At 40.7% G+C, this 20,553-nt stretch overlaps 2 protein-coding genes across 2 annotated transcripts; both read right to left on the bottom strand.

Moving 5' to 3' along the window:
* Positions 1–561: 561 nt before the first annotated feature.
* On the bottom strand, positions 562–10,360 carry si:ch211-157c3.4 (Lipopolysaccharide-induced tumor necrosis factor-alpha factor homolog-like). The gene is made up of 5 exons (XM_054760470.1): positions 10,185–10,360; positions 3,240–3,283; positions 3,077–3,169; positions 2,078–2,276; positions 562–1,339 (listed from the first exon to the last, which is right to left on the bottom strand). Exons 2-5 carry the CDS (start codon positions 3,277–3,279, stop codon positions 1,222–1,224), a joined length of 450 nt encoding a protein of 149 aa, XP_054616445.1. The 5' UTR covers positions 3,280–3,283; positions 10,185–10,360; the 3' UTR covers positions 562–1,221.
* Positions 10,361–15,169: 4,809 nt separating this feature from the next.
* slc2a6 (solute carrier family 2 member 6) lies at positions 15,170–20,333 on the bottom strand. Its single transcript, XM_054760426.1, has 8 exons — positions 20,168–20,333; positions 19,143–19,414; positions 18,598–18,694; positions 17,648–17,747; positions 17,372–17,565; positions 16,908–17,083; positions 16,530–16,825; positions 15,170–15,720 (listed from the first exon to the last, which is right to left on the bottom strand). The coding sequence occupies exons 1-8, from the start codon at positions 20,228–20,230 to the stop codon at positions 15,398–15,400; spliced, it is 1,521 nt and encodes a 506-aa protein (XP_054616401.1). The 5' UTR covers positions 20,231–20,333; the 3' UTR covers positions 15,170–15,397.
* Between the last annotated feature and the right edge of the window lie 220 nt (positions 20,334–20,553).

The raw sequence follows: 20,553 nt of genomic DNA, 5'->3' as shown, positions 1-20,553 counted from the left end.
TATTTACTAGACGCCCGCCCCCGTAAAAAATTTCAAACTTCCTCATCTTGTCTGAGGAAACACGGATATGGAGAAGCTGACTTTAATTTTTATCGTCAAGTTGGGCTTTCACCAATGTACACCACTGGGGGCACCAGTGAGCCACTACTGCTTGGTCATAATCCAACAATTAAATGCCTTTTAATTATAATTTTTTTTCAATTTTATTCTAACTCAAAAATATATAAATGTATAAAAAAATATATATTGACCAGAAGTTTAAATATTGCTATCCAGTGGAAACCATTTTATCTCCAGGTTTTTTGGATTTAAAAAATAAAACTTTATTACCTCACACACACAAAAAAAAGTTTCCATTGGACAGCAACACATAATAGACAAGCATGAATATAATCATTCAGGTTTTTGATTACTGCAGAGGTGTTTTATGACATGCTGCCCCCTGTTGATTTGGAGTATGCACTACTAGTAGCACCTTTTTAAAATTGCCATACAATAATAAATACTATAATTAATCACATTTTACTCACTACGAGGAAAAAATAAGACAACCACCCAATGTTTATTACTTGTATAGACTAGTTTTATTGGACAAATATTGAAGTCACAACTGTGGGATTGGTCAGAGAGCAAGAGGAAGCTATACTTTTTAAATCTTAGAATTTTGAAGTTAAAAAAAAGCAATAGGGTTTATGCGAAAACATAAAATCTCACATGTCCTGTTATAAGACTGCGTTTGGACACGCGAAAGATGTTTTGCACAGTGTGTTGCACGTGACCTGAGCCTTTCTTTGCCAGTTTGCTTCACGTCCTTCATAAACAGCATATCGGACACACACTCAGTAGCTTAGCTGCACTCACACACACGTTAGGGAGGCAACGAAACAATGCTCACGCCAAAGTGTGAGCCTGTTTTCTGGGTGTTTTCTTTGTTTATTCCTCCGCATATGAATAATCACTTCTTAAGAGGATAAAATGTTTGTACAAGCCTTCATTTGAACTATTTGTTGCTGTATCGGTAGTAATGACTCCCAAACAAGTGCCTGGGAGGGTTTCACTGAATCGCTCCGGTGTAAGTAGGTCAACGTTTAAGTCATTCAAGCACGCTCCTCCGTAGAAATAAGTCAAGTTTTTTAATGTTAATAGTAGCAGTAAGGGGTGCCGGGACAAAGGTACGGGGATGCTTAGTAGCGTACGTCTTCGTTTCTGCCTTCATGTGCCTCATTCACAGCATTGTTTCTTCTCCACGTGCAGCAGTCTGTTGCAGCGAGGGCAAAAGTGGTGCGCGTCCTTGAATCGTTTCATCAGCAGTGGGATCAGGCAGCAGCACAGCCACAACCTGGAGCACACACACACGCACGCACGTTACACGTTTTTTTTGTTTTTCTGCTTTCCCTAGCCCCATTACTAGTATGCGTAAATTCATAGTGTTTCTGTCAGATCTTCCTGTCCATTTCCTAAGGTGTGGTCCATCAGAATCCTGTTGGCAAGGAAACAACATAGCAATACTAGGGCCTATTAGTTAAAAAATATGCATATTTAAGCAATTCGTATGAGGAGAATTTTCAGCATAAAAATTGCTACATGAACTAAAATACAAATATAAGGCATTCCGAAGACATACTGTACTCCCCTATTCAAAGAAAAAGCGTAAACGTAGTATTCTATACTGGGCACTAGGTGTCACTAATGTTACATTGATGACACAAAGGTACAGTACTCCCAAAGTAACTCTCCCAATACTAACATGTGAGTCTATATTATGTCTACTATATTGGGTAATACGAGTGTAAATATGACTTTAATAGGATTCTAATAATGTTAGAAACTGTATTTAGACGGTCGTAAACAGGTTTTCTATGCTCTAACTACTACCAATTAACTGCATTAAAAGAGGAATTACGTATGCTCATTTTTTTATTGGGAGTGCTCGTGAATTCTGCCTAGCAACAAGTAGGTGGAAGGAGCAGTCCTTGGTCCCAAGTTGTCAAGGAAGCAACAGAGGCGAATTTTTTTGTATTGGTTGATGGTCCAAAGTAGCAGCAATTCTGCCTGGAAAACGGTCGCTGGCACTCACCCGAGGCAGATGAAGAGTAGAACCATCAGCCATGCGTAGGTTCCTGCTTTGTATTCAACGTTGGTCATCACTTGCTGATTGCAGGAGGGGCACGTGGTCATGCCGGAAGTACGTCCCAGTCCGGTGTCGTAGCTCCTAAAGTTACTTTTACCCTCGCCATCGTAGCCTGCGCCCGGACCTCCGCCTCCGCCGGTGTACACTAATGGAGGGGACAGAGAACAACAAAAATGCTGAGTAAGCACTCGTTGTGTAATTAGTTAATGTTTTTTCCTCATTTCTCGTCACACCATGTTGTATTTCTTCGTGATTCCTAAAAGCTGGTTCGGGGTGAGTCCACAACAGGTGTATTGCGTAGTTTTGAGCTGCAGTTTGGTGTATGGGCTGTAGAGGGCAGTAACGTTCTGCATGCTGGGCGAGAGCAAGTTTTTAGGAAATAAGTCCGTCGAAGGAGAAAGTTAGGAAGTGTTGACGGGGCAGTGTTTGAAACAAGGGATGCGCAGTTGACATTCATGGTTCTCTAAAATCATCGATTAAAAAAAGTTATTTTAATTCATATGTGAAATGTATTTACATTTAAAGTACATATTTTGGCCAACTTCTGAATTCAATTGCATATTTACAAGATGAATTGGTGTATTTTAGCTGGGAATGACAAGACAAAAGACGACAGGGCATAAAGTTAAGAGATAGTCATGTTAAACAATACAATCGTTTTTTAAAATCATTTTTAAACCTTTTCACAACATTTTTATACTCTTACTCACTACATTCATATCCATGTTCTTAAAGCCAAAAGTGCTAGTCAAAAATGATATTAAAATACTGAATATACGGCTGGTGCATGACTTGCTTCATTGTTGCACAATGCACAAATGTTTTATTAAATATATTTTTAAAAACACTTTTTATATGGTATGATAAAGTTTGGGTTTAAGTTGCACGTTTTTTAACAGACAAAAAAAGCACTATACATTTTTGTGCACGTGAAGGTATATTTACCTGGTACTGCCTGAGACTGGTCCGGTAAGGAAGCGTTGAACGGAGTGTGGACATGGTAGACCTTCACCTTGTCAGTTTGACTGTCTGCTACAGCTGAAATGAATGAATGAAGGTGTGGATGAAAAATGCAAATGTATATGATGAAGTGCGTGTTTGAGCTTACTTGGGATGGTGTAGGGAGGGGGATGTTTTTGGTCGCTCATGGCGCTGCGAGAGAAATAAAAGGAATATTAAATAACAAAGCTTTTCACCCGTGTAATGTCCCTCCCTGCCGCTAGAGGGCGTACACGCCTGACTGAAGCTGCTGAGCGTGTATTTCACGCTCAATGATAAGAAAGTTGTCAGCACTCATTGGACGAGAAGGCGCATTGTGTGCATGTTTGTTTGTACATGGGAGCAGACTGAAGGGTTGGGGGGGGGGAACGCCCGGGCGCGGCCCTGCTTGCTTGCGGCGCGTCATGCTTGGGTGTGGCGCCTCAGAGAAATATTCCTTCATCCACCCACGATGTGCCCATTAGGACACATTTGCTTTAATTGCGTTTAAAAAAAAAATCGCTGCAGGAGGAAAAGTTGGATTAGTGATTATGAGTGTGAAAGGTCATTCCAGATCCCAGATCATTCCAGAGGATGCAAAAAGTGAGCCGTTAAATACACGAAAACTACAGTATGTAATAAATATTTAAAGAGACATGAACCTAAAAAAATTACATTTTCTATATATTTCTTTTCAATATGTTAAGTGCCCTTTTTTAGTATGTTTCGCTTTGCATGCTGTATTTTATTACTTTTTATTTTATATAAATATACATTTCATTATTTGTATTTGTGTATTTTTATTTTATTATTTTATTATTGCTGTTTTTATTATTATTTACATGATGCACCCTTAGAGTTGGGACTGAAAACAGGTCCTGGTTCTGGTTAAGACAGTGTGAGCTATTTATCGATCATCAACCATGGATGCATTTTTTTTCTGTTTTCTTTTTTTCATTCCTTGTCTGTGTTGTTCATCATTCATTTAGCTGTCGAGTATCAGTTAAGTTCTAACATTTAATGACGTGAATATGTTAGATATTGTGCATAAAGTCATAGTTCAGCTGAAACATGGCCAAGTCGAGCAATAAAAATGAACCATTTGCAGAACAATTACCTCGGCCAAGCGCAGTGCAAAAGGCAAGTGCAGCACGGAGGTTGTGTTTTTGTCGGTGTTTGTTTGTCCAAAATAACTTGAAAAGTTCTGAATGGATTTGGATGAAAATTTCAGGAATTGTTAGAAATGGGATATGGAGGAACTGATTACATTTTGGGGGTGATCCAGAATTTTTTTTTTTTAAGGATTCTTTAACATTGCGAGAGAGGACCATTTTGGGCATTTGTGAATATGCAGTCATGGAAAAAAATGATGAGGCCACCCTTGTTTCTTTAGTTTATTGATCCATTGTAATGGCAGGTACAAATAAAGGCACATGTGTTTGGACAAATTCAATGATGATAACAAATACAGCTCATAAGAGTTTCATTTAAGAGCTGATGTCTAACAACTTCCATGGCTTTCTTCATGATAACCAAAATGTAACTCTTACGAGCTACTTTTGTTTTCATTCTTCTATTTGTCCAAACAAAGGCACCTTTAGTTGTATGGAGCATTAAAATGAACAAGAAACTGAAGGAACAAGGGCGATCGAATCATTTTTTCCATGACTGTAACTCCAGGAAAAAATACAGGACAAGTTTCCTCTCTCAAGTTTTCCGCTCTCCGAGTGCTTTTCTAGTCAGGTAAACATTTCCATCATATTTGATGTGCTGTTGTGGATGTGTACAGGGTGAACAACACATGCATTCATGTTTTGTCATGAGGCCACCCTGCTGTCATGAAAAACACGATTGCAAAAGAATAAAATAGTTCCCAACATGCGCCAGCCAAAAAAATAAAACAGGGTTATCTTGGAGGTATACTGAAAGGGAAGATTTTGAGGTATATTTTTAAATTAAAGACTGTAGTTGAGGTTTTCTTCTGCTTTTCATCCGAAACACAACCAAAAAATAATAATGGTAATACATCGCATTTATATAGCGCTTTTGTAGGTATACGATATTACTTTATTATTATTATTATTACTGTAATATTTATTTATTATGTTTACTTTTAGATTTAATTTTTATTAGTGTTAATGTTTATATGGACATCTTTTGACTTTTTAAATTTTTTTTATTTTATTTATTACCTTTTATTTCTGAAGAAGTTATTTTATTTTAAATTATTTGTTTTGTATTGTTTTGAGCTAAAAATAGATTTTTATTTATTATTATTGTTGCTATTCTTATTTACATGATGCAGGCTTAGAGTAAGCAGGTCAGTTATTTAATTGTACAGTTATTATTTATCGCCGTTTATTTCTGAATGGGTTATTTTATTTTCAATTATTTGTTTAGTTTTTTGGGGGGATTGAAAAAAAAGTGTGATTTCTTTGCACAACCACTATACTGTCTCCCATAGGTGGATGTTTGTGCATAAATAAATGATAAAAAAAAGCTAACCTGGCACAAGAATCCTGCCTGTCTGTTTTTGTGGCGTGAAGTAAATAATGGACCACGTGAGCGCTTCAATGAATGACCCAGAGGTAGAAAAACCTGTCCAAAAGTGTACGTGACTCATGGTCGTCTTTCTGTACGACATCAAAAGACACAGAAACACACTTTGCATAAATCTTGGGCGCGCACACACGGTCGCTCGGCGCCTCGCGCACTTTCTCTCATGCACTTGTTCACTTCACTGAAGTGTGTACGTCAAGATGTAGTCACGCATCCCTTGACAGAGCAGACGATGTTTTATTGTCATTGTTTCGCACACGCACACGCACACGCACACACACACGCACAGCAGTGCAAGAATGTGGCCTTGCTGCATGCTTTGCCTCAGTCGCAGATGAGAGGGTGTGTCGAGAAAAATGCCAGTGACTCACATGTTGGTTGCTTAAATCTCATGTGGTCAAGAGGGGTCTGGGGGGAAATGTCTTAAATTCATTGGTTCCCAAACTGTGGTACCGGGGCTGCTGCTGGTGCGTGGGCTCCATCTAGTCGCACTCAGGAGACCAGAGGTGTAATAAAACGCTTTTAGAGGCGTATACGTAAGAAACGTACACGCACAAATTCGTCACTGAAATGCCAATCATCTGTGAGGACAAGTGGTACTTTTTGGGGGGGGGGTCGGGTCGGTGGGAGTTGGAGAACCACTGTCTTAAAGCGTTTTATTAAATGATGTCAGTATACACAGTTTGAACTTGTTCATTAGTCTCGTGTGGCTCAGCCAAAAGAGAAATGTCGAGCTGCCCCTCCCCACACGCAGAGTACATTTTGAGCAAGGGGGCACGTTCTCGGCAAATCCGCAAAGGAAGCAAGCGCATTGCTGCCATGAGGTGTGGAGCTGGGGGGGGGGGACGAGTCATTTATGCAGCAGAATAAGAGAATCTGCCCACTCACCTGTCAGCCACCCGGGTAGTGGGCTCTGCTTAGGGCCTTAATTTGGCCGGGGGCAGCTCTGTTTTCAGGGTGCACATAATGATAGCGAGAGAGACGCGCACACACAGCGATCTTGTCTTTCTCTGTTTGTGTGGCACAAAGCTTTAGCAGAATCCCGCGGCACAACCGCTAAACAAAAATGTCAGAAAAAGCATACGTCCTATGTGGTCATGTGCTCAGTTAATGATGTACTGTACCTTATGCTAGCTAGCGGAAGAGCATTTCAATGTCCTGCCTGTCACTATCCTGTGCACGGCTTGCTGAGATACATTATCTGCTGTAAATAATCACTTTTGGACCAGTTAAGTGATGAATTGAATCATTTCCAGCGGCACACCAACGTGCTGCAGCACAGCGGTTGGGAATCACTGTTTTCTCGGGCTGCAATTAGCGATCATCTTCTTAGCCGCCTCGTTTCGATGAATCGAGTCATTGGTTAGGCCAGGGGTGTCCAAACCTTTTCCACCGAGGGCCGCATACCGATAAATGAAAGGATGCGGGGTCCACTTTTACATTTTTTTTAAAAAAACCAGCCCATGTAGATACGCTCAGACGTTTTCATATTAAAGAAATAACTTCTAGCCAACCTAATTTTCATAAAATTGCTAGTTTTGTTTTTCATAATATGTATTTTTTTAATTGCATACTGTAGCATTTAATATTGCAACTTTATGCTATTTTTTTTGTTAATATTGCAACTTTATTCTCCTAAAATTAGATTTTTATTCTCGTAAAAATTACCGCTCTTTGTTGTTTAGGTGTATTTTATAATGTGCTGAGGGCCGATACAAAACAGTAGTGGGCCGTTTCCTCGGGGGGCCATGCTTCGGACACCCCTGGGTTAGGCCCTAGACGGACCAAAACGACACGAGCCAAACGCAAGCAGTTGTTGGTTCATTGGAAAGTCGAAGATGATGTGTGTGAATATCTTGTTTGGCCTGAAACGCAAAGATGATGGGTCCACGTCCTGGTGCAACTGAAGGTACGTTTGTTTGGATAAATATAATGATGATAACAAATATAGCTCATAAGAGTTTCATTTAAGAGCTGATATCTAACAACTTCCACGGTTTTCTTGATAATAACCCAAATCACTTTTACATGAATAGCTATAGCATTGTACCGCCAAAAAATGTAACTCTTATGAGCTATTTGTGTTGTCATCGTTATATTTCTCCGAACAATGGTACCTTTTTAGTTGTATCAGGCATTAAAATAAACAAGAAACAGAAGAAATAAAGGTGGTCTAATCATTTTTTCCATGACTATATATAGTGTGTGTGTGTGTGCGTGCGCGCGTGCGCGCGTGTGTGTGTGGTGACTGACAGCAGGTTGTCATCACAGCTCATCTTGGCCAACTGGTTGCTCTTTGACTTCACAGCACAAGCAAGTGGAGTGACATTTCTTCGTGTGTTTGCGTTTTTCAAAGAAACATTTGGTTGTAGATCATCTCTGCTGCATCCAAATGCCTGTGATGCAAATGAGTGATTTACAGAGGCTGGTGGTTAGTACGAAAACCGTCTATAGGGGGCAGGAGAAGCCCAGCAAGAGCAACACTGGTCAGCAGCATCTGTCGGGGCTTTTCGGTGTGTTGCATGTGTAAGATAACTGCGATGTTGTGAAGAACGGTGATGTAAATGATCCCTGTCTCTTTGTCCTGCACACACAGGCCAGTGACGCCAATGCAGCCACTTGGAAAGAGCCACGTCCGTCTTAAAAGATAAATGAGTTCTATAAAAATGGCTCCTGATCAGGTCAGTCTGCATTCTGCGGTCACGATAACAAGAGATGAGTTGCGTAGGCTCAACCCGCCCTCGGATGCACAACGCCACCTGCGTCAGCTCAGACACATTCACGCCCACAAGCACACACACCAGTGCCAAAGGTGTGGTCTGAGGTGCATGCGGCATCTTCGCTGGTCCAACCTGTGTGGGATGCTCACTGTCTGCCTTCCTCACTGTCCGCGCAGGAAAGCGGAAATAACATCCCCGTAATCCCCATTTTCCCCGTAATCGCGCACGTCAGTCTGACGGATAGTAACCAGAACAAAAGGTACGCTGTAACAGACAGAAAAGCACGTAGGGCGCTGCAAACAGGCATTTTTGATCGAGGTTTTGTCAAAAGTGTGAGGCGAATTTTCAAACAAGCAAACTTCAGCTATGTCAAAGGTCTCACTCTGTTCGCCGTTTTTTTATAAAGCGTGTGCTGAAGCCAATGCACAGAGTGAACTCTCTTCCCGCCTGTCTGGAGGCGAGAGGCGAGGAAAACCGACACACACGCACATGGCAATATATGGAGGCTGGCAAAATGATCAAGTTCATTTTCATTTATCGTGTGATTCATTTATTCATTTATCGTCTTGAGACTTTTTGTCTGAACGAGAAATCTCATCTTCCGACACCCCTATTGGGCGTACATTTCAACCCTTCAGCCATGTCAAAGTGTGAAAAATCGGTTTTCGAGGCCTGTATCGTATTCTGTGAATGACAGCCCCCGTTTTAGTGTCAACCACCGAAATACATGGGATAAGGAAGTCCTTACTCGCATCCAATTAGAAAAGATTAGATTTTTGCTCTCCGGCTGTGGCGGCACCTTCTATAAAACCTGGCAGCCCTTCTTGGAACATCTACACGGAACCATTATTCAAGCAGAACCTAACTAGATGCCCCTCCCTCCCTTCCCCTCCTTTTGTGTGGCCTCACGCTTATCCTACTTTCACTCATTTTGTTTCAATTTGGCACCTTACATTGTTTATGTACCTATTTATGTATTTATTTATTTATTATCATCTTCTTGTTTTCTTCAACATGTCTTCCGTTGAGCTGTGTGTTGGTTAGAATAGCAGCTGTTTCGGTTGTTGTTCCCCCGAAAGTTGTGGCTGTATTTACTTTATACGATGAGATGACCTTTTTGTAGAAAAAAATCAATAAAAAGATGTGTAAAAAGAAATGCATGGGAATGAATGTAAAATAACATGTAAAAATAACACGCACTCGTTCCGTCCCGCCTTCAGATGAAGGTGTCCGTGCACTAAAAGACACAGTTGATTGTGCTTTTATCGTGTCAGTGATCTTGTGTGTTTAAAGTGGTAATCAAATAAACACAATTGTTCCAACTGATGCAACTCACCCAAAATATCCTAACAGAACTTTGTCCACTACCGATGTGGACGAACTGGAGGTCCTGTAAGTCCAACAACTTCATTAAAAGGTGTTTTTTTAAAGACAGGATATGTCTTTACTGCTTTTTAAAATGTTTACAGCATTGCGAAGTTAAATCTGAGCTAAGTAGGACGCACGCCGAATGCTACTGTAGCGCTTTAATGGAGCATTTGGCCATGGTCACATCCCAAATACTGTAAATGAGCTTTTCATCTGCAAGGTCTCCACAGATGATATCGCAATCTGCATTGATGAGTTTAATGTGATTGAATTTTGATTGATTGATTGAATTTTATGCTGCATACCTTGAAACACTCTTTCTGTCAATATCCTAGCATGAAACACGTTTATCGGTCATTTTTGGTCGACTCCACTGTGAAGTGGTAAAGAGAGAACATTCCATCCCATAACAACCGCAAGAGTCTCACCTGGTCCGGGTGGTGATGTCAGTGTCCAGAGGTGTGCGCAATCTCCTGCCACGACTGCCGTCCAAACGTGTCCCACTCTCAGCTCCAGCTCTTCTCACCCGTACTCCACACCCTTCCTCACCTTGAACACGCCCCCAGGCTCCACCTTCAGTGCCAGAACGGGAATATACACGATTCGCTCAATGGTTAGGCGTAACTTTCGAGGCATGATCTCGGTCTTCTCCTCTACTTTGTTCTTGTTTCTCAGAGATTATTGAAGGAGAGTGTGTATGCGTCACCCTCCGAAAGGGAGTCCAACCTGTTTGACTCCTGCTGAGGTGTGCTTTAAAGCAGGTGATCTGACCTGACGGATTCATGATGCTCACCGGATAAGCCCCCCCCCCAAAAAGAGTCCATAGCATACCTGTCATCCCTCCCGTTTCCCCGGGAAGCTCCGGTATTTTGCCCTTCTTTCCCATCACACTCCTGGTTGAATTAGTTTCCCGTGTTTTAACTTTGACTTAACTTTGGTGTCCACACTCGAGCCACAGCAATCTACGAAGACAACGTAAGTTTTCCGGAAAGTAAGGGAAATCCATATCGGACAGTTGTGGAACCCGCTAAAGTCTGTGCTTCTGAAATAGAAATAGGCAGGAGGGGCCTTTTAATATTGGTGCAGACCTGCCGGCATGTGCACATTTTTATTTATTTTTTTAAATGCAAACATTGAGTGGACATATAAAGTGCATAATTTACAGACGTGAGGTCATACAACATGATACGTAGAACACAGGACAAGGGACAATGGTGTGCAAGAGGAAAGGAGGGTTGTGCCTTGTTGCCACTCAATGATAAGGCAGCTGTGTCCTGCCAAAAACAATTATAAGAAGAAAAAAATAAAACAAAATTGTGATGAATGATAATCGTCATGATAAAATGTGTTGCATGTTATGTAATTATGCTATATTACACAAAGAAAAAAAATATATATATATATTGTCCTATAGCTATGTTAAAAAACTTCTGAAGTAATTTATTTAAAAAAGGAGGGCCAATGGAAATAAAATAGGGTGGGGGGGTTAAATGATATTTGTGTGTGTGCATGTATTAAAAAATATATATATTTTTAAAAGGAGGGCAAATGGAAACAAAATGTCATTAATTTTCCATTTAAATTCAAATAAATTCAGGCAAAAATCCAACTAATATGATGTATTTTTACTGATGCGGGAGTGCAGAGATGATCTGCCACTGACCCCCTGGTGAGCTCACTCTGCAGTAAGCAGGCAGGGCCCGCACACCGGACCCCACAGCTGAAGCCCTCTCTCGTCTGTCTGCACCGCCCATTGCTTTCTGCGTCCTGCGTTTTCTTTATAACTACGAAAATATTCCATTTATAAATAAGAAATCTTAAAAATTCACTTCTCACAGTCAGCTGTGGAACCTGTTAACCAGGTCAAATGAGGGATTACTGGAATACGAGTTGCACTTTGCTTTACTTTGCAACCAACACGAACATTTCCATGGCTACTTTTAATATAATTATCTTAAGATAATTGAATTTTTCTCAGAATTTCTGGTGCCTATATTGCCAGCCGGCTGTGATGGGATTTCAACCTTGTTTTTGTGTTGCTCAACGTCATGACCTAATTCAACAATTTATCAACGGTCTTTCAATGTTTTGTGCCTGCTGGGTTTTATGCTGTCAACTGTTTCAAGCACATCTTAATTATTAATAATAGAAGTCAAGTTGAGGCAAAAAAATGGGTTAGAACCTTGAAATCTGCAGAATAAAACAACCTGAGCAGAGTTGCATGGGGTTCTGTACTTGGACCATTAACATTCATTCTTCATTCAATGACGCCTAGTGAAGTGATAGCTTAGACAAACCTACAGGACATCAAGACGTGTTTGACCTGCAGTTGACTGCAATCGAAGTGAGACAAACCAAAAGTTGCAGTGGTGTTGGCAGTAACTACCTCCGAAAAGCATTAACTATTAATGCAGCGACATCGAAAGGAAACCCCCGAGATCAAGCCGGCCAATCTTTCACCAGTGCAACACCGTAAAAGACACTTTCAGTCTGAGAAAGATGCAGACAAACTAGTTTGTGCATTTATTGTGATGCGGCTTGACCGCATTTGTTGTGATGTCGCTTCGGGACTTTAAGTTCAATGACGTGGCAGTGCTGTCATAGAGTCTCATCTCCAAATACGTCTGAGGAGGATTGTACACCAGTTCAACCACATTTTTCAACTGTTGGTCAATGGATCACTGTGTATTAGTACACCTTCAGACTCGTGCTGGGGATTTCCGGGTTGCGTTATTTCCACCAATAGTGCAAAATATGAGATTTCAAAATATCAGATTTCGCTCAGTAGAATTTTGGCAACCCTTTTGGAGAGAAAAAATGTGCATAAAAATGTCAGTAATGGTATCCATGCAGGGAAAGGTGTGTGACAGGGTGTTGTCTGTGCTTGAAGTCAAATGGGTGAGGCGGTGGCGTGTGTGTGTGTGTTTCGATGGGCCTGATAGACGACATTCCTAACCTCACAAAGCTGTACATTCTACAGCAAGTGGTGCATTGTTAAATGTTTAGATATACAGTACAAAGGCTGACCGTCTGTTTATGCACACAAGGGAACTGAGTTACTCCAAGAAATCCTGATAAAAGAAATATTCCCTAATCAGTTATGCAAATATTTTTTTCAATTGAGGCAATATTTGTGCATCAAACGGGGGGAAAAAATACAACAGTGGGGATTTTTTTGCTTTTATTGCAGGTTTGAATGATCTCACAACAGGCAGAATAATCCCTAACACGGGCTACTGCTGCAGCCGTAACCCACACCGAGCTCCCTTAGCACCGGAAGACATTTACAGCAACACACAAGAATGAGTCTTATTTATGTCTTATATGGCTTGTTTTCTCTTATTATGCCTACTATATAGGGTGATATCAGTGTAAAGGTGACTATGGGGGTGTTAGTTCATGTCTAAAGGGCTCTAATAATGTTAAAAATCTCATATAGAAGGTTTTAACAGGTTTTCTATGCTGTAACTACAGAAATATTCCATTTATACATAATGAATCCTACTTCGCAGAAATTCACTTATCACGAACAGGTCTGGGACCAATTAACCGCGATAAACGAGGCGTTACTGTACTTCTTTTATACCAGCAACATAGAACATTTGACTTGCAAACCCCTGAAACAAGTAAAATATCCCCACACCAAAACACCTGAAATAGGTGAAATGGCACGTCCAATTTTCTTGTTCTGTTGGCAGATCTCAAATTTTGTACGATATATTCTGGTCTAGCATAGGAAGAAAAACTTTTGTTAGTCCAAAATAAACTTGTTCGACCTTCGTTTCAGTTGTTTAATCATGCTTAGGGTTCAGTTTTGCAGTGGCCAGTCCATGGAAAAATAAAAAGCCAATTACTGTATATCAAAATAGCTTTCTTGAAGAAAACCTTCAACAATTATGGTAACTTACTATGGAGTGGTAACTTACCACGGCGTAGTAAAGGGTACTGGCGGCTTGGGAAATTATGAGCAAAACCAGTAGACACTAATTTCATACAAAAAAGAGCTTGATCAAGCAGTCGCTCATGTAAATGCGGGTGAGTACTTTTAGTTTATTGTAGCTTTATTAAACAGTGGTTAAAGTATTACCCAAAACATTACCTGTACTATGCAAAAATATGAATATGGCACCTTTTTGCACACTGCTGTTATCTAGCTTGTGTGCTCAAGCAACAAGTGTGTGTTGCAATGATTGCCGGCTTTAATTACTCCTGGAACGTGGCCTGTTTGACAAGCTGTTTTTTTCTCATCAAAGAACAAGTCATATATTTGCTCATTAACATTCATTCATGCCAAAGCACTTAAAAGGCACTGTGGTTGTCTTTTCACTCTGAGACAAGAGTTGAACACCCGTTCCATGCTTATATATTGGGGTTGCAAATTGAAACCCAATAAAAACAACACAAAAAAATCCCATTTTAATAAAAGAAGTCTGTTCATTTTGATTTTTATACAATTGTGCCGTTGGTGGTGCAAGACTGATGCAAGGGCTAACACCTCGCTCATATCGCAAGTCTGGAGACCCATGGACGTTGTCGGCAGGTTTAATGACATTCAAAAGTGTGAAACTGAAAATATGACAGAAAATACAATGCAAATGTGGATATGTGCAGCCAGATAGCCACGTATACAATGTAGTGCTACTAAATAAAACGTGAACTATGTCTAAATAGTATGATTACAGACGCCATCTTGGACAACTTCGCTAACTGCGGGTAATTTACATAACAAAAGACGCGTTTTATAGTCAAATAATTCGTTCACAGACAACATCGTGCCCCAACTATCAGTATATTCCGGCAATGCAACCTTTAAACAAGAGTGCAGTAATTTGCAGTCATTTTTTCCCCATGAAGTACATGCTGGCACCGTAATTAGTTTGGCCTGGCTAATACAACTTCCGCTCAATAAAGTTTTGTTCAAAACAAACCTTTTAAATTGCAGTACCTGACGCGACCATCTGAGGCCGCTGAAAACAAGGAATCTTTGCAGTAACAAAACTACAATACTTGTTTTTCTTCGTCAAACGAAAGCATGTCCTCACAAACACACACACACACGCATACAAGTACACTGACACACAAACCGCACACACCCTGAAGTACGGAATGAGGTGGCATACCGACAGGTTCATATACGCATACCCTATTGTAACATACTGAATTAGTCTGTGTGTGTGTGTGTGTGTGGGTAATGTGTTTTTGTGTGTGTGTGTGTGTGTTTGTGAGTGAGGCGACTCGACGACACGCTACACCACGTGACTTCCATGCTTCTCATCACACAGTTGCCATGTTAGTTCTCAGGAATGTATATCTGCTCTGCTTCTTACTACGTCTTTTCGGACATGTTGAACTGTGGAAGTGTTGTATTCTGAAGTAACTTTTTGTATGCATGTTGGAAGTAAAGAGAAATTGAAATATTTGACTGTTTTTAATTTGCATTGGTCGTATTATGGCCACGCCGGAAAAAAACAAACGTAATGATATGAGAATAAAGTCTAATTTTGTGGAATGGATGTTGAAATACAATACAACTTCACTGTTGTATTTAAAAAAAATATTTTCTTATTTTTTTCTTATGAAGTTGTTATTATTCTCTTATAAATATGATTTTTCTTATGTCAATCACAGCGGAGTGACGTACTTATTGTTCCTCACTGTAATGTTCGCCATTAATAGTAAACCTCCGTGTCCTGAAATAATTCTCGATTTCCTCCAGAGAGCGTCCGCGGGTCTCCGGCACGCACACGGCGGTGAAGAGCAGACACAGGACGCACACCACCGTGAAAAAGAAGTACGGCACGTACAGGCCGTACCTGTCCACCAGGTGAGTGAAGGCGTCTGTGAGGGCGAAGGCCGTCAACCAGCTGACAGTCACGCACAGGCCCGAGGCCACGCCCCTGACCACAAGCGGTAACACCTCTGACATCAGCAGCCATGTGATGGGGCCCCATCCCATGGCGTAGCCTAGGAGACAAAGAAAATGCATGAGCGTATCAAAGGGAGCATTTGGACAATCGTTTGGTGTAAAAGACACTTTCTTTCAGTTATGCATTCGTTGAAAAATACAGGGAGTGAATGACACGTAGACAACTGCTCATATTTTGACAAACTTGTTTTCTTGCGCTATTATGACTATATTGTTGAAATTTTAAAAGTGAATTCTTGTAAAATTATTCGTGCACATCTTTGAATTTTTGGACTTAATTCTTGCAAAATTATGACTTTTTTTCTCATGGTAACCTAACCTTTCGTTTAATATTACAGATTCATAATTTTTTTTTACGCAAACTTCTTAAAATTATATCTTTTTTTTATTGGAACATCACAACTTTATTCTTTTTTTTACTTTCAACTTTATTACATCACAACTTTATTCCTCCTAAGTTATGACTTTTTAAAATAAATTATTTCATGATTTTATCTTTTTTAAAATTTTGATCTTAATACTTTTTAATTAAGATTTTACTAGGGCTCTTGCTCATATTGTAACTTTATTCTGATGATATTTTGACTATACTACCTTTTAAAAAAGTGGATCATTTTTATTGCAATATCACATTTATTCTCGTCTTTTTTTAACTTTATTCTTATAAAATGACGCTATACTGTTTCCTCATAATATTACGATAACAACCTTTTCTTGTGATATTATGACTTTATTGTCATAACATTTGGACTCTATTGTAAAACTACCACGTTTTGGTGCAATATCACAAATGTATTCTTGCCATGTTGTTTTACTTCATTTTTTTCAATCAGGTTTCATGACTCACCAAATATGAAAACCACAACGCTGATAAGTGGAAGAGGGCCTGAAGCTGTTTGGTGGCTCGCCGTGTGTAAAGCCGCGTCATCGTGGAGCGCGCGGCCCATACTTGTGGTGAGGTTTGACGGGGCGGGGCCTGGCGGGTGAGGTGTAGTGAGGGAAATCACGGTCAGGGTCAGAGTGGACAGGAACATCAGGAAGCTTGACGTGTACAACAGGGCTTTACGCCCCGCCTTGTCCATCAAAACAGCTGCCACGGTCACGGAAAGGAGGCGAACCAATCCCACGATTGCGGCATCATACCTGAGAGATACAGAACGGGAACATGTTGAAAGCCGTGACTAATGATCTAATTATCTCGTGTGCAGAGTGAACAGTTTTGTACCTGGGCGCCAGTGAGACGTTGCTCTGAGAAAAAATGGGCTCCAAGTAAACTAGAATGGGACTGATGCCCGTCAGCTGCTGCAGGAAACGCATCACCACAGAGATGAGGATCGGTTGGTAGTAGATGGGCGTGGCCAGCTGGGACCATGTGACATGCCTCTGCAGGCTGATACTGAGCTGCATTGGAAAACACGTATGAATGCTGAGAGCCATCACTGGATTATCTTTTTTTTCCTATAATTGTGAAGGTTTCCAGTTATGCAAAATTAACATTTTTTCCCCCATTATTTATGTAAAATCCGGACATATTTACATTTTACTCCTGTAAATTGACAACTTTCTTCTCTTGAAGTGGCAAAATAATGTAGTTCTTTTATTCTTTTAGTGTGTCCTTAATTCATTCATTTGTTTAGCATTAATGTAACGTCCCGCTGTGTGTCCTTGATTTTGTGGTCTATTTGTCACCTTAATAGCATCAAGCTCCCTTTGTACATCATAGTCAACTCCCCTCAACCAGCGGAGAGCTCGCTCAGCCTGCCTCTCTCTTCCCAGGGAGAGGAGCCTCCTGGGGGAGTAGGGCATGAAGACCAGCAGCACAACCATCAGCAATGCTGGCACCCCACCCACCACTGCAAGCCACCGCCAAGGTAACACCAAACCTGCACAGACATATAAAGACAATGGGTGGAAGATTCCTTCCTCGTACCCCAATGTTAACTCTGCATGAATGAATGCCTTTACCCAAAGCGTACAGTGCCAAGGCTCCAAACACAGCAGTGATCTGAGGACAAGAGCCGAGGGCTCCTCTCAGAGATTTATGGGAAATCTCCGAGATGTAAACCTGCAACACAAAAGCACGCAGCATGTATATGGTGAGGTACCATGTACCAGTATTTATACAGGACCCTGATAAATGCCCTCACTCATTGATCTCTAGGAACACAAAATGTCAGCTTCTCAAAACAGCTGTAAAAATATTATTATTAAAATATTATCTCCCCCTCCTCATTCATTATTCTACAGTATCATATTAAAAAAACTGAAAAACATAAGGCCCCAAAGGGACAAAATGTCAGCTTCCCAAAAACTGCTGTAAACATATCATACAGCCTGGAGATCGGAAAGACCTGGGTTCGATTTTCCCTTGGGCATTTCTGTGTGGAGTTTGCATGTTCTCCCCGTGTGCGCATGGGTTTTCTCTGGGTTTTTGGTGACTCTAAATTGTCCATAGGTATGAATGTGAGTGTGAATGATTGTTTGTCTATATGTGCCCTGCCATTGGCTGGCGACCAGTCCCGGGTGTACCCCGCCTGTCGCCCGAAGTCAGCTGGGATAGGCTCCAGCATGCCCCCGCGACCCTAATGAGGAGAAGTGGTATAGAAAATGGATGGATGGATAGTCTATGTTAAGATCAATGTGGAATCAAAAATGGCATATTTAATGCTTTCTTAATAGGACGTTTCTGGCGTTATGAACAGATGTGTCATGCTTTGTGTAGCTTTAAAAAAAAGTATTAAAAAATAAATAAAATCAATAAATAAATAAACTCAACGGCATAAAATGCCCGACATGTATCCTATCAACTTTGGTATATATATATTTCTCCTAAAATGTATCATTACTAGTGCTGGGAGGCAAAAACGAAAACTAGACTATATAAAAACGGAGCCACTGTAACCATGGTAACTTACAGGAATGGACGCTGACGTCACCCCGCCGGCAACGCCTGTAAGGAAACGGCCCAGGTGGAGCATCCACAGCTCCACAGCCCCTCCCAGTAGAAGGTAACTGGAACACACACAATAATGTCAATAATGCAGCGGCGTGTGTAGTGTGTGGTTCTGGGCTGCTGTTCATGGTGTGGGCTGCAGGGGGCAGTGATGTTCTACATGCTGCGTTGGAGCAAGCCTCTAAGTCATAGAAGAGGAGCGGTAGGAAGTGTTGACAGTTGTTACATGCGGTTTTAGCATCTCCCTCCTGTGTGCTTAATGAAACATATAAACAATTTAATGGAAGACTTGTTTACAACCGTCCTGCCTCCCAGTAATTCAGCCATCATAACAATATGAACATTTTATTCAAAGATGGAGGAATTTAAAAACTGGCATTTAAAGGATAACAGTATTAGCCTAGCTGTTTTTTTTTTAACTAAAAAGATGTTTATGTATATGAGACAATAGAATATAGTGCATCATCTGCTGTCTGTTAAACCAAAAAATACAAGTGAACATCTGACCCAATAGCAGACGGTATCGCTGACACCATAATGCTCAGCTTTCTTCCAAACAAGTCGTTGAGCAACATGGCCGCCAGCCCGCCTCCAGCTACTCCCAGCATGTAGACTGATCCGAACAGGGCGGCCTGCGAGGTGTCCATCTTCAGCCGGGGGTCTGCATCGGGACTCTGGAGCACTGGCAGGACGGGGGACGGATACACCAAGGAATAGCCAAAGTTGAAGTTCCCCAAGACCGCTGCAAAAACAGCCAGGAACAGCTTGGATTTTTGGAACTAAGAGAAGATGAGATAAGATATGCCTTTATTAGTCCCACAAGGGGAAATTCCAGGTTTACAGCAGCAAAATCAGACTACAAAAGCACAGAACAGCATAGAAAGTGCAAAATCAAGAAGTTATATACACTTTTTACAGCTACAGTATGTACATGTTGATCAGCCACAGGTTTATTGCACAGTTATTGCACTTGTTTATTGCATAGTTATTGCACAGTTATTGTACAGGATTATTGGAGCAAAACTGGAATGGACAGAAGCGCAAAAATCTGAATAGTGATGTGGAGGAATACTTTTTTTTTTTCACGTGCCAATATTGTAAAAAATCCTGGCATCGAAAAGCCAAACAATGCAAAAGTTGTTGAATTTGGACTTCAACCGAAATGTTCTTCAAAATATACACCTTTTTAAAAGTCAAACCAGTTGAAACCATAGTCAGCAAATCTAATGAGAATGATCATATGCAGAAAAGTGTGACAATAACCATAGAACTTAACTTGACTCAGGGATGGATCCGGGTGCTCAGTACAATCAACTAAGTATCACACGCAATTTCAGCAATACCTACAATATATAACAACATTGCTCTGTCCAGAGGATGTGTACTTTTGCTTTATTTTAGTTTCATTACACAGTGTCAAACTAAAATGAAAGCACATCATGTATAACAAGAGTAGAACATTTTAAACGTAAGCAGAAGTCTTAAAAGTTGGTCAGAGTCGCATTCGGTTTTGTGTGTTTTGGGTCTCCTACCGTGGGTTCTGATGATGATGATGATGATCGTCTCCTGTTCAGCAGAGGTCTTGCTTCATCCATGTCGGCGCGGGAAGGCTGCGCAACAATAGCCCAAAATCTTTAGTTACAGCTAAGACAAAGCATGATGAAGCCTTACCCAGAAGGAACATGAGTGTCCTGCAGATTTAAGAGAAATGAGACTGGGATGGACATAACACACTGGCTGCTGATCAAGCAGTCAGCATGAAAGTGAAACTGGGAAGCGCGTCACCGCATGGACTTTCAAAGATGACATACATTACAAAGGGGAATTTGTGGTGACAAATACTGACTCCGCATCCAGTAAATCTAAAATGATGAAGTCAGATCATAATGAACGTTGATATACTAAAAATCAACATAAT

Source organism: Dunckerocampus dactyliophorus, chromosome 18, assembly GCF_027744805.1.
Source record: "Dunckerocampus dactyliophorus isolate RoL2022-P2 chromosome 18, RoL_Ddac_1.1, whole genome shotgun sequence".
Taxonomy (NCBI): Eukaryota; Metazoa; Chordata; class Actinopteri; order Syngnathiformes; family Syngnathidae; genus Dunckerocampus; species Dunckerocampus dactyliophorus.
Note: the sequence above shows the minus strand (reverse complement) of the source record. Positions and strands in the feature narration are given on the sequence as shown.

Coding starts and splice junctions, on each gene's coding strand:
- slc2a6 (XM_054760426.1), bottom strand. CDS start 20,230: ATGGATGAAGCAAGACCTCTGCTGAACAGGAGACGATCATCATCATCA. Junction 17,748..18,597: donor TGACGTCAGCGTCCATTCCT/GTAAGTTACCAT, acceptor TTTGTGTTGCAG/GTTTACATCTCGGAGATTTC. Junction 16,826..16,907: donor AACGTCTCACTGGCGCCCAG/GTACAAAACTGT, acceptor TGTATCTCTCAG/GTATGATGCCGCAATCGTGG.
- si:ch211-157c3.4 (XM_054760470.1), bottom strand. CDS start 3,279: ATGAGCGACCAAAAACATCCCCCTCCCTACACCATCCCAA. Junction 3,170..3,239: donor CCCTCCCTACACCATCCCAA/GTAAGCTCAAAC, acceptor CATTCATTTCAG/CTGTAGCAGACAGTCAAACT. Junction 2,277..3,076: donor CCAGTCTCAGGCAGTACCAG/GTAAATATACCT, acceptor CCCCTCCATTAG/TGTACACCGGCGGAGGCGGA.